The sequence below is a fragment of the Squalius cephalus genome (genome assembly GCF_949319135.1).
Source record: "Squalius cephalus genome assembly, chromosome: 13".
Lineage (NCBI taxonomy): Eukaryota > Metazoa > Chordata > Actinopteri > Cypriniformes > Leuciscidae > Squalius > Squalius cephalus.
The window spans coordinates 25,485,412-25,497,899 of record NC_137134.1 but is presented as its reverse complement, the minus strand read 5'-3'; the positions used below and the strand labels follow the sequence as shown (position 1 = coordinate 25,497,899).

General features: G+C 34.8%; 2 protein-coding genes across 4 annotated transcripts in view; both read right to left on the bottom strand.

Moving 5' to 3' along the window:
- LOC307169739 (uncharacterized protein) overlaps positions 1-2,168 on the bottom strand; it is an 89,188-nt gene extending 87,020 nt beyond the window's left edge. The window contains exon 1 of the mRNA XM_079890534.1: positions 2,143-2,168. The gene's annotated coding sequence lies outside the window, so the exon portion shown is untranslated. The remainder of the gene's footprint in view (positions 1-2,142) is intronic.
- The window catches only part of LOC307169724 (CD48 antigen-like), a 34,395-nt gene extending 23,224 nt beyond the window's left edge, over positions 1-11,171 (bottom strand). The window contains exons 1-5 of one of the 3 annotated variants that reach the window (XM_079890514.1): positions 11,051-11,171; positions 8,629-8,943; positions 8,001-8,294; positions 7,369-7,490; positions 7,182-7,249 (exon numbers count right to left, since the gene is read on the bottom strand). In XM_079890514.1, the coding sequence (XP_079746640.1) occupies positions 7,182-7,249; positions 7,369-7,490; positions 8,001-8,294; positions 8,629-8,943; positions 11,051-11,099 (848 nt within the window). In that variant the 5' untranslated portion in view covers positions 11,100-11,171. Of the gene's footprint in view, positions 1-2,066; positions 2,198-4,660; positions 4,722-7,181; positions 7,250-7,368; positions 7,491-8,000; positions 8,295-8,628; positions 8,944-11,050 lie in introns of those variants that run through there. The other 2 variants (XM_079890517.1, XM_079890516.1) reach the window with 2 other exon arrangements.
- Between the last annotated feature and the right edge of the window lie 1,317 nt (positions 11,172-12,488).

The window sequence follows — 12,488 nt, the reverse complement described above, 5'->3', positions numbered from 1 at the left end:
CTTTTGAATAAAATTATTTCTTTGTTAAATTGGACAACAAGTCTCTATCTTTTCATTGTACCACCAAACATGTGTTTCTTTTTTTCCGTTTCATTGGGTACAAATCCCTGGGTGGCGAAGTCATTGTCATCTGAATCTAACTATACAGAAAGTACTGCTCATTCGCAGTGTTTCGGCACTTACTCCTAATTGCTCTCAACATGGGAACAGGAGACCTGTCATGGAAAATTTTACTTATTTGAAAAAGTATCTCAGATATATATTTTTGCAAATTTAAAAGTAATGTGTTACTATACTAGTTACTTGAGAAAGTAATCTGATTAACTCACGTTGTAATGTATTATCCCCAAAACTGAAAATTTATTTATCAACACAGACATTTACTTCAGCGAACAGGCTAAACTTGCCTGGTTTGTTTAGCTGTGATCAGGGGCGTCATAATTGGGGAGAAAGGATGACTGAGTAACATAAGGCCTTGGTACTTGGCCCTCGATGATCATTTGATGATCAATTATTATTATTTGCTAGGCTTCAGCACAAATCTGTGTAAGCCTTCCACGAGCACAGCATGCACGCAATTGGTTGTCTACCTTCCAAAACGCTTAAAATGATCTCGTTTTTACCCAATACAGTTAGTGACACTTAAATGTCCACATTCAAGCATTTAATAGCCTACACTTGACATAAACAGGTTGCCTTTTTGCAGATTAAGATGCAAATAACTGAGTCATGACCTAAATATAATTTTAATTTACAATAATCAATAGGCTTCTTTTTGGCATTAGTATACACATCTGCAAAATTATTGCTAAATATAATCCAGCAAGATCATTCTTGGGTAACACTTTACAATAAGGTTCATTGGTTAACATAGTTAACTACCTGGTTAACATGAACTAAAAAATGAACAATACTTCTACAGCATTAATTAATCTTATATTCATTTCAACATTTACTAATACATTATTAAAATGAAAGGTTGTATTTGTAAACATTAGTTAATGCACTGTGTGAACTAACATGAACAAACAATGAACAGCTAGATTTTTATTAACTTACATTAACAAAGATTAGTAAATATTGTAACAAATGTATTGCTTATTGTTAGTTAATGCTATTAATAGCCTACATTAACTAACATTAGCTAATGAACCTTCATGTAAAGTGTTACCCATTCTTTTTGGTTGCCATGAAGTAATATCGGGAAAATTAAACATCACACATTTTTTAGCTGTGATGTGTAATTTTACCGATATTTTAAGGTTTAGTTCATCTAATTGTCAATCATATTCAAGTTAAAACAAACTTTTATTATTTTTGAAACAAAAAAACAATAATTTTTATTATCTCAGAGATTGTGCACTGAGATGTATCTGCATCAATTCTTCCATCAAGAGCAAATAACAAGCTAATGTTGGCTTTATTCATTTTTAGGCTACTGCCACTTACAAATACTTTTATCCTAAAATTATGCATTATTTGAGAGTGATCTGCATCATGCATCGGATGGTTAAAATAAGTAATAATCCAATCAAAACAAGCAAAAAGCTTGTAGAATTCATAGCATGTATTGTATAATAACAAATAGCTAGCTTTTTGGTCACACTTTGACCTGGGATCGGTCTTGGTCAAAACATAGCTTTGTCTTTTGTTATGTACTGCCACCTAGATGTGAAGACCGGTAACTGCCTACCCACAACTTGGGATAGTTCACCAAAAATGGTCATTTACTCACCTTCAAGTTGTTTCTAACCCGTATGAGTGTCTTTCTTCTGTGTGACAAATATTTTGAAGAATGTTGGTAATCAAACAGTTCAGTTGACGGTAACCACTGACATAATTTTGACTTCCAAAAATACTATAAAACTCAATGGGTGCCGTCAACTGTCTGGTTACCAACATTCTTTAAAATATTTTTTGTGTTCAACAGAAGGAACTCATACAGGTTTGGAACAACATGAGAAAGAGTAAGAAAGAGAAAATCTGCTTTCAGACATCATTACACCCTCATTCTGATTTGAACTTCTGTCCAGCCACAGAGAAAATAGATTTAGCCTCTTCCATACCTGATTTGTTGAATCATTGCTGCTGGAGTCTTTTTTTCCCCAAAGTTTATATTTCTAAAAGAAAACTGCTCTTTACCTCTCTGAATCTCCAACGGCAACACAATCACAGTAAAGGAATGTGGACTATGATCTATGAAGCAAGCTTTCTGCTTGTTTAATGTCTACACTTGGTCAGACCTGTTTTCAAACCAGTTTTGTGTTAGCTTGTGTTAACAAAAACTTGTTGGTTGATGTCATATCAGATTTCCTAGCTAACACATTTTTGTGCTAAGAATGTTTTCCAAACACTCTGTTTTGTTTATGGAAATTACGAAAATGTCCATTAAATCTCTTTCAGCAATTGCTATAGTTTTTTCAGAGAATAGTTGTGTATTGCTAAGGAAAGAGATTGATGAAGGGGCAAATAAGGTTAAGATGTCCGCTTTTATTATCAAATGACTGTAGTAAAAAGGTTTAAAGGAGCTGTATGTAAGATTGTGGCCAAAACTGGTACTGCAATCACTGTATCCCCTCCCCCTCCCCCCTGACTCGAGGTTGCCAGATATGCTGCAGTATCCAGCAGGAATGTAGGCTGCTACAAGGGAGCTGCAGCTGTGGTAACTAGGGCAGAGCTGGCAACCCGGATGCTGAAACACAACTAACTTCGTGATTGGTAGATAGGTGGAGGGTTGAGCATCAGGCCAAAACACAACATGACAACATCAACATCAGTTGAGGGCTGCAACTTCACTTTTTAAATGACAATATCCTGGCCGTACTACTGTTGTCAGTGATATAAGTATTTGAAATTAACATGATTTCTTAATGTCTAGTGACATATCAGGCCATTTTATGATTAATTGAAATACATTTCTTACATACAGCTCCTTTAAGCCATTGTTGTTGTGTTTTTTTTTTTTTTTTTTTTTTTACTTTCAAGACTGATTTACAGCTAATAGTGAAGTTGTGGCATTAATGAATAAAAATAATGTAATATACATATGCAGCTGTTGTGATAAAAATACTCTGTCAAAAGAGAGATTTGTTTTCAAAAATGCTGCATCTTTTGTGCAAAAATTTTGACAGATTTAAGACATCAACACTATTACCACCTGGTTATTATTACCATTATTATACCGTTATTATTACCATTATTACCACCCTCATCAATGGTGACAGTAAAAGTAAAAAGCAGACAATGAAAGCTGAAACTAGACAGACAATTCAGCTGCATAATGTATTCATGCAACAATGCATGCAACCCACACTAAGGATATACTACCACAATGGTGACTTGAAATATTTGTTCACTTTCCTGAAGTGATTTTACTCGTTAATATTAGATGTCCTCACTAACGGCCAAACAATCATCACTGAATTATCTAATAAACTCCAGCACTGCTTCAGTGATATTTTAACACTTTGTGGTGTGGACACATATGAACTGAGTGAAAAAGGAGATTTTGTTGTGTAGTGTCCGACCTTAAGCCATTTTAAACCAACAAGTTAGTTATTCTTAATATTTAAAAGACATTTGAAGAATGATGTTCAAATAATGTTTTCTGCCAACATCGTAAGAACATTCATCATGTACTATTGACATTACATGGCGAATTCATGAATATTGTTTTGAAACAGGGAATGTTCCCAAGACTTTCAAAGATGTGCTTTCTACAAACAATGTATAGATAGTGTTTTTAAGATAAACTTCTGAGAATATTATTAAAGACCAGATCAATTTGAACAAACATTTAATTAACATTATCAGAACGTTTGTTTATAACCTTGAGAGAACCGTGGCAGAATGTTAGCCAAAGTTCTGAGAATGTTCCCTGATATCTCAGGAGTGTTTATAACAATTAGCAGCACATACATTACACACTCTTGGTCAGATCCAAAACATTCAACACAGTCTCTTGGTAGTTCAAAACTATCGTATTTTTATTTTATTTTGGCAAATAACAATCATCTTATGCCCCAGTGATGGTTTATGTTTAGGGGTGGGGTTACGAAATCACCACCTAAAATTGTTTAATTTTATGTGCATGTTCCAGAGTCCAGGTACACAAACATATTTTATTCAGTTACTTTAAACAAATATAAAATTCCACCAACGCACTTCTTCTCAATCATCTACAAACTTTTGATTGTGGTAAGTTCTGTCATATATCATATGTCCTTAAGTGGGTCATTTCAGGTTGAGCCACAGGAAAGTGGCCTTACAATTAGTGTAATGTCCTATAAAAGTATTTAAACACAAATAGATACTAATGTAGGCTTAAGAAAAATAGTTCCAAAATCTGATAAATGAGCCTCTAAGCCTTGTTTTAAAATGCAAATCTGTGACAATGAATTATGCGCTGCTTCTCGACTGTAAATTCAATAATTGTTTTGTGACAATGATCATTTTGTTTAATTAACTGGAGAAATTGTAATATCACTTTTTTTTAAAGCAATACATTCGAGTTTGACCTCAACAATACCAGGTGTGTGGATCAAGAAAGGTGCAGATCATCAGATATCAGACACAAGCAGAAAACACGGCAACAAACGCATGACACTTTCCTCATAAGTCCACTCTTAAAGAAATTATGAACATTTTTGAAGTGACTTACCTGATGTCCAGAAGGCTGCTGCAATTTCCCTGATCTCATTCTCTTGTGTTTATTGTGTACATGCTGCACTTACGGAACTGGATCCGGCACCTGCGTGGCTATGACAACAGGTGTTGAACTGGGAGTGGCAGCGTTTTTTCAGCATAACAGATGCAATTATATAAAGAAAACACAAAACTACATGCTTATTTCCAATCAAATGTCCATAAATATAAAATAAATAATACTTTAATATAATTTACTTTGTTGAGCATAGTATGAGATTTATGAGGTATTGAGAACCATATATTCTCGCCATATAAACCATATATAAGGTTTTATGGGTGTTAAAAGAATGTGACCTCATGCTCGAGAGAGAGACGATGGGAAGACAGAAATAATCTTTAATACAGACTTTTCTGCATTAATCATAGACGAACTGATCTATAAATGAACATGCATCCCAGAAACTTTTGTGAATGATTTACTGTCTTGTGTTGTGTCTTTTAATACTATTATCTGTTGATACTATTATCTAGTATATATCTTATTACAGAACCCCATGCATACCACGTTTGGTCTCTATAAATTGGCACTTTGAAGATCGAAACGATTGTGTACATGATATGCCAATAGCTATGCAACATATTAGTATTACAAGAATCTTTCTTTTCGTCATCAGAAACCAATCCAGTGTGCAAACATTAGCAAACATGCTTTATCATTCTGCTATGTGCTTATCAAGCTCACAACTGTGTCTGTTGGATTATATTGTGTTGGACTGAGCTTAATGTTTAACCGTGCAAGGAACAATATGGATTGGATTATGGACAATATGAGAGCTCACAGGAAGCTGACTGGAAGCAATGTTCATTGTTTGGAACACAATTAAGAAGGACACTGTCTGCATTTTTAACATCTGTGTGCATGGATTTAATTCACATGCCTCAATTACTTGCTCACTTCTACCGCCAACACCAGCAGCCTAATGGAAGACCGTAATAATATCAGTGATGTAGCCTATTAGACGACCTGTTTTGAACTGTTTGATACAATGGTGAACACATTCATATGAAATCAATTCAACATTATTATAAGACCTTTTTGGCTTTTAAAACATGCTTTTACTGCCACTCAATGAACAAAACCGAGTGTTTGAACTGAAACTTTCATAGTTTCTCTAACATCTGTTTTCACCACTGTAAATTTACATTACCCTTATTTCAGATGTCATCCAGAAGCAAATAAACACAGTTCATAAACCACCGAACATCTTCAGACTGCTTTAGAAGCTCTTCAGCACTATGGTCAATGATAAAGCTCGGGACACAGAGGGTGAAAATGAGAGAATCCAGAAGATTGGATGAGGTAACAGAACAAAAACACTTTGAAAAAGCCTGATGTTGGTGCAGATGCTATTCAAAGATTTACATTTGTCATTGTGTGTGTGGAAATTATCTGAAGTGTTTATCTAATATAACATGATGTGTTTAAATCCATATAGTTACAAAATTAGCAGTAGCTGCAACACACTTCCATTCTTCTTACGCAACACATTTTATAGGTAACAACATGAAATACAGCGCCATCTCCTGACAGGACACAAACACAATAGGACACACTGCTGTCCTTATTCATTTTCCTTTAGTTTACATTATTATCAACGGACCAGAGAAGAGGACTTTAATCACATGTACAGTGCAACAAAAGCGGTGAATGGTGTATTGAGTCTTACTGTGACAGTATTGATGTGAATATCATGGACTGATGGAGACTCATAATATATTCAATCTCTACCACAAGCAAGGACACCATTGATGGTCTTGTAGAAACTGTTTTCTTCCACCAACTCATGAAACATTTTATGTTCATTACATCCACAATGAGTTATTTTATCTTCAGGGTGAGATGGTTGTCATTGAGCACTCAACTATAATAAATCTGTATTTTTGTAATATACAAAAGACAAACAACAAGCATACAACAACATATACAAGTATAAAAATTTGTCTATACAGAAATGTCAACTACAGTAAACGGCTTACAAAATTGAAAAAAGGGGGGGATCACTCTGCAAATTCCAGTTTTTTGTTCATGTCTGTATTTGGGAACTGAAAAACAGGGAGCTGCCTAAAACTGTGTGAGATCCACTAACACAAGACTCTAGAGTCTAGACATCAACTGAAATAACCAACTGAAAAGAATGAATCAATAATAAACAATCATCAATTAACACTTAAGTTTGAAATATAAATTAGAGTAAGATAAAATTATAACAGTGTTTAGAGGAAATAAATAACTTAAAGTGCAAAGAATAGACAGAACAAGCAGGTCATTATATGTTAAATATTAATAAAATGGATTAATTGCAGGAACTCAGTAGAACAATAAACAAAACAAAAAACAAACAAACAACAAAAAAAGTATTTTGGATCTCAAATTCATGCCACAACAGTTGAGTACACTGTGATCTGCTAAAACGACATCAAAATCAGATGAGGGGTTGATGGGTTTATACAGGCAGAAAAGTCTCAGTTCTTACCGTAGTCTGAAGCGGACGTGCACTGAATGTTGGACCAGCCTAATGCATCTCTTCAACATGAGTCTTAACTGTTTTAATAATAATAATAATAAGACACTGATTACCGATTAGATATATTTTTTTTAATCACCATTTAAAATTAATAAAATATGTTCAAGCTTATGTATTTTTCTATGTAATTACTTGCCTTTTTTCCTGGTTGTTTAGGCCTACATCTTCTGTGGTAAATCAAACCTCCGACGACGACAGCTATTGCTGCCAGCAGAGCTAGAGTAACAGCTATTACCATCATGAAACGCTGGTCCTGTGCTGTAATGAACAGAGAAAACTTTTGTTATACACTTTAAAGCTGTAAGTAAATCATGATGATGGAAGGGGACACCTAACATGTTGAGTTACACTTCTTCAGAGAGACTTGAGCAATTGTTTAAAGGAAGTTTGGGTGAGACAAATTGAAACGCTTGTCCTTTTTTAAATACACTGTATCAGACCATGTTTTGCTACATGCTAGTCCGAAATATTTATACTTGCCTTTCATTTATAATTTAGGGGTAGGGACATTCTTTACAGCATTTTATTCGACAAGCATTTGTATATGATTACAAATATTTCAATTTGATGGGCTGTAGGCCTAGATTTTAAATGTGTATCTGCTGAAGGTACATTTAGCAAACAATTTGAATAAATTGGAATATATCGTAGATTATCATCAGAGTTAATAGGCCTAAACTAAAAGCAACAAAACACAAAAACTCTGATGTTTTTTTTAGCCTTATGGCTCCTACAATAACAATTACAGGATAACAGACCAGTTAATACCTGCATATGGTTGACAGACTTGAAGGATGTCCAGATGTGTGGTCTGGTTTCTGATGGGATTGTTGATCACACAGCTGTAAGTGTTGTTATCCTGATATTCCACCTCCAGAGGTAGAGAGAGACTGATGCTGAGATCAGACACACTGATGCTGGACAATACACTGATTCCTTTGTACCAGGAGAGAGTCACATCACTCACATTCAACACTGAACACACCAGTGAACAAATCTGACTTGATGATGAAGAAGAACACTGTGAAGAGTCACTGGTGATGACAGGAACAGGCAGATGAGCTGGAAAGAAAAATGCAAACATAAAATGCTGCCTTTTTTTTAAGCCATGTTGGCTATTCCAAACTCAACCCAGATTATAGCTATAATATAATTTGCATATTACTTTTATTTACATATTGTATAAGAAGCATCAACTGTATCACACTAAATGTAATCAAGGTGCTAATTGTTTACATGTATACAAAAAGTTTCTACTACTTTCTTTTTAACTTCATTAGCACTTACTATAGCGACTCACAATCAAAAAGTCATTATGAATAATTAGGACAAAAACAAGATGCCATGACATGAATATGATGTGGGTGTGCATAATGTATTAAAATCTTCAACTCACCATAAATAAAAATATTGAAATTCTTCATCTTTGACCCTGAGCTCCTGATGATCTGTAGTTTATAAAGTCCAGCATGTGCCTTTGTGATGTTTCTGATGGTCAGAGATCCAGTTTGGCTGTCTACCTGGAGTCTGTCTCTGAACTTTTCATAAACATAAATCTTCTGCATGTGGATTTCAGCAATACGAGTGTCTTGAGGTCCAAACATCCACAGTATGTGATCATCTCTCTGTACTTGAACATCAGTGTTTAGAGTGACAGAATCTCCCTCAGTCACTGACACTGACTTCAATCCATCTGAACCACCAAACACACCTGAATAAGATTTAGAAAAAGTTTGTAAGTCTTATATGATTGGGACTGTTCCAGAGTTTTGGTGCTAAATAGGAGAAGGATCTACCGCCAGCAGTTGATTTTGATTTTCTAGGTATTAGGGTCAATGACGTGACGCCTAAATTTTCTGTCCGACTGCATTTTTTCAGGCAAAAATGGGTTTAAATGCCTAAAAAGATACACTGTAAAAAATTTCTAACCCTCCCAAATCAAAAATTTCAAGTGACCGATAACATCTAAATTTTTCAATTGGCCCAAGTGAAATTCTGTAAATTTCAATTGGCCCAAGTGAAAATCTGTAAATTTAATTTTATAATTTACAGAATTTCACTTGGGCCAATTGAAAAATTTAGATGTTATCGGTCACTTGAACTTTTTGATTTGGGAGGGTTAGAAATTTTTTACAGTGTACTGCATATTTGTAGTACCTCTCCCATGTATGTACTCACTTTAACTTTTCAAAAACCTTTACTTATTGACGGTAGCGAACGTTTGGTCTTTACTTATTTTTTTTATTTTTTATTTTTATTTAAAGTGTCAAAACATCATGTGGTGCGACCGTCCGGCCATAACTTCTGTTTTGAAAACATCTTTGAAATTACTCTGAATTTATTCAAATTTATATTCTGCATTATTTGGCATGATTTCCAAAATGTTTTGTAATCCTTTAAAAAAATTCAAAGCATTTGCATTTATATTTCCATCATAATATACAAACAAACTTTGTCCGATGATGTCTATTTTATGAAATATCACGTGGTGCGACCATCAAACTGCCATTTTGGGACTTATATGTTGAAAACTATTCAAACACAGGAAGTTACATCATAAACCAATTTACCAAGGACCCATGGAAGCAGCAAGCAGGTTTGTAATTCTCTCAAATTGGAAAAAAAAAAAAAAAACCTTTGTAATGGTTGGTATGTAGTTGCCAATGTAGTGTTGACAGAACTGGGCTAATATGGTCATACTTCCTGGTTCTGGTAGAATCTCGAGAATAATTTGACAAAGCAATCTATCTCTCCATCTAAAAATGCCCTGGCAACCACCCAGAACAAGTTTCTAGCAAATACTTAGAAGACCAGAAACTATCCAGAATTCCCTATCATGTTTAGTTTGATTAGTTTGATTGCACTAACAATCACAAGTTTAGCAACTTCGTCAAGCATTAGTGATAGGGACCAAGCAGGCAGCAGACAGTCTCAAAGAGAGAAGTACAGAATTTGACAAACCGCTATTATGCTAGAATCTGCACACAAAGGCTACATCTCCAAGATGTCTATTAAAGGGCACCACATTCTAACTACTGCGTGAAAACATCTGATAAGTATCTTTCAAAAAGCAGAAGATCTAAATCTGCAACATGACAGCATACATTAATATCTAGCCTCTTTTCTGCATCTGTATACTTTACACATAACACAAACCAAATTGATAACAAAAACAAATCTGCTGTATAATCTTACAGATGGACCTACAAATCACCTTAGAAAAATTCATTTATCTAATAATTATTTTAATTGTTATGATCATGCATGTTTAATGCATAGAAGCTAAACTAAACCATTTATTTTATATGCCATTTTGTAACCTACGTCTGTTCTCTGATAGCGGACTCTTTGCAAAGTTTGCATAATCATGATTGTTGCAAGTTGTTTAAACATAGTCAACCGTGTCAACAGTGTGTTGACACGAGGATAGGCTGTCACCCGCGGCTGTCACACTTTCCAGTATGGCATTTTTTTTTTTTTTTTTCATTGCAATGCTTGTCTGTGTGAGAGACATTAACAGAAACACATCTAACTCCACAGGATACCTGTATATTGAACACTAACAACTCGTTCCCTCAAAAACAATTCAAATATCACTTAATTTCAACATTTTGTAGCGACAAGTCCAAAAATTCCAAAGCTCCACGTACCGAACACCAACATGCCACCACTGCTGGAACCTACTCCTTTTTAAAACTTAACTCAGTGGTGTCCTTATTTATCCAGCAATAGGCCTAACTGTTTAGTGTTACCTCCTCCACAAGTAGTTTAATCTCGCATCTGATAAAACAACTAAACTTAATACGATAAAAGTGTACCTGTTTTGAGCGATAAACAGAGGCAGAGGCAAGCAGCTTTGAGCATCATCCTTATTAACGTTCAAAGAACCTGCACATTCAGTAGAAGCAGCTCAATATACCAACGTTTACTTTTAACAGTGGGAATTTGCTAAGTCACGCCCAACAGAATGAAAAAAGAATCTGCGGACTCGTAGTATATCTCTATAGTATCTCTCAAATTCCTTATAAGGCCTTATAAGTTTCCTAAACCTGTTTTTGCAGGCACACCTGTAACAATATGTTATATTGTAAGAAGGATGTGACAGACCATGGTTGAACTGTGTATGCGCGAACACATGAAGTAAAGTGGAAGCGCTGTTGTGAGATTCTTTATTTGTAGAAAATAGAGTGACTGAAGTGAGTGAAATGGGTCTTAAAGGAACATTCCCCCAGACCATTACAGATGCAGAGGTCACTGCACATCTAAAATGGTAGGCTATACCTCACTGTCCAAAATATGTGAAACTATGTGGATTTTTTTTTTTTTTTTAAATAACGTATAGTAAAATCTTTCATGTGTTTTATACTGCATATTTCTGTAAGAGACATCACGTTATATTAAGACATTCAACTCGGAGTTCCTAGACCAAACGTTCGCTACCGTCATGCTCATTTTGTGATCTTTAGAGGAACAGCTTAGATTGTATTTACCACAAAAAGCATCATGGCTCAGCATATTCCCAACATTAACATGAGTTAGTGAACTGCCACCACTCATCAATAAACAACAAAGATGGCTTGGTGACAATCAAATGTTAGGCTACATGTATAACATAATATACATCATAATACATCATATACATATAATATATATATATCATAATAACATAATGAGTACAGAAAGAATGTTTCAGAATAAGAATTTATTTCCCGTCAAATAAACAAACCCCCTGAATATGACACACACACACACACACACACACACACACACACACACACACACACACACACACACACACACACACACACACACAAAAACAAGTACAAAAGAACACAGAGCTCTAATTTCTTTTAAAGTATATATATATTATATATATCACAGTACTGCAAGTTTAATTCACTTCTGAAAGCCTTCCTTCAAGAGATTCAGATTCAGCAAAAACTTTAAAAACAATAGTTTGCATACATCATAACATCCTTCTTTGGAAAAATAATAACTTGATCTCAATAAATGTGTCACATTCACATATCAATGAAACAATGAGCTCATTAAAGCAATTATAACAAGTTGTTTGCAGGGTCCGCTTCACACACACATTTGATTAGGCAAAGGTTTTAGATACCCTTGAAATATCCAATCTACCTAACCTGCATGTCTTTGGACTGTGTGCAAACTCCACACAGAAAGAACACCTGGCTCGAACCTGAGGTGCTGAGGTGACAGTGCTACCCATTGAGCATAGCTTTAATCACAATG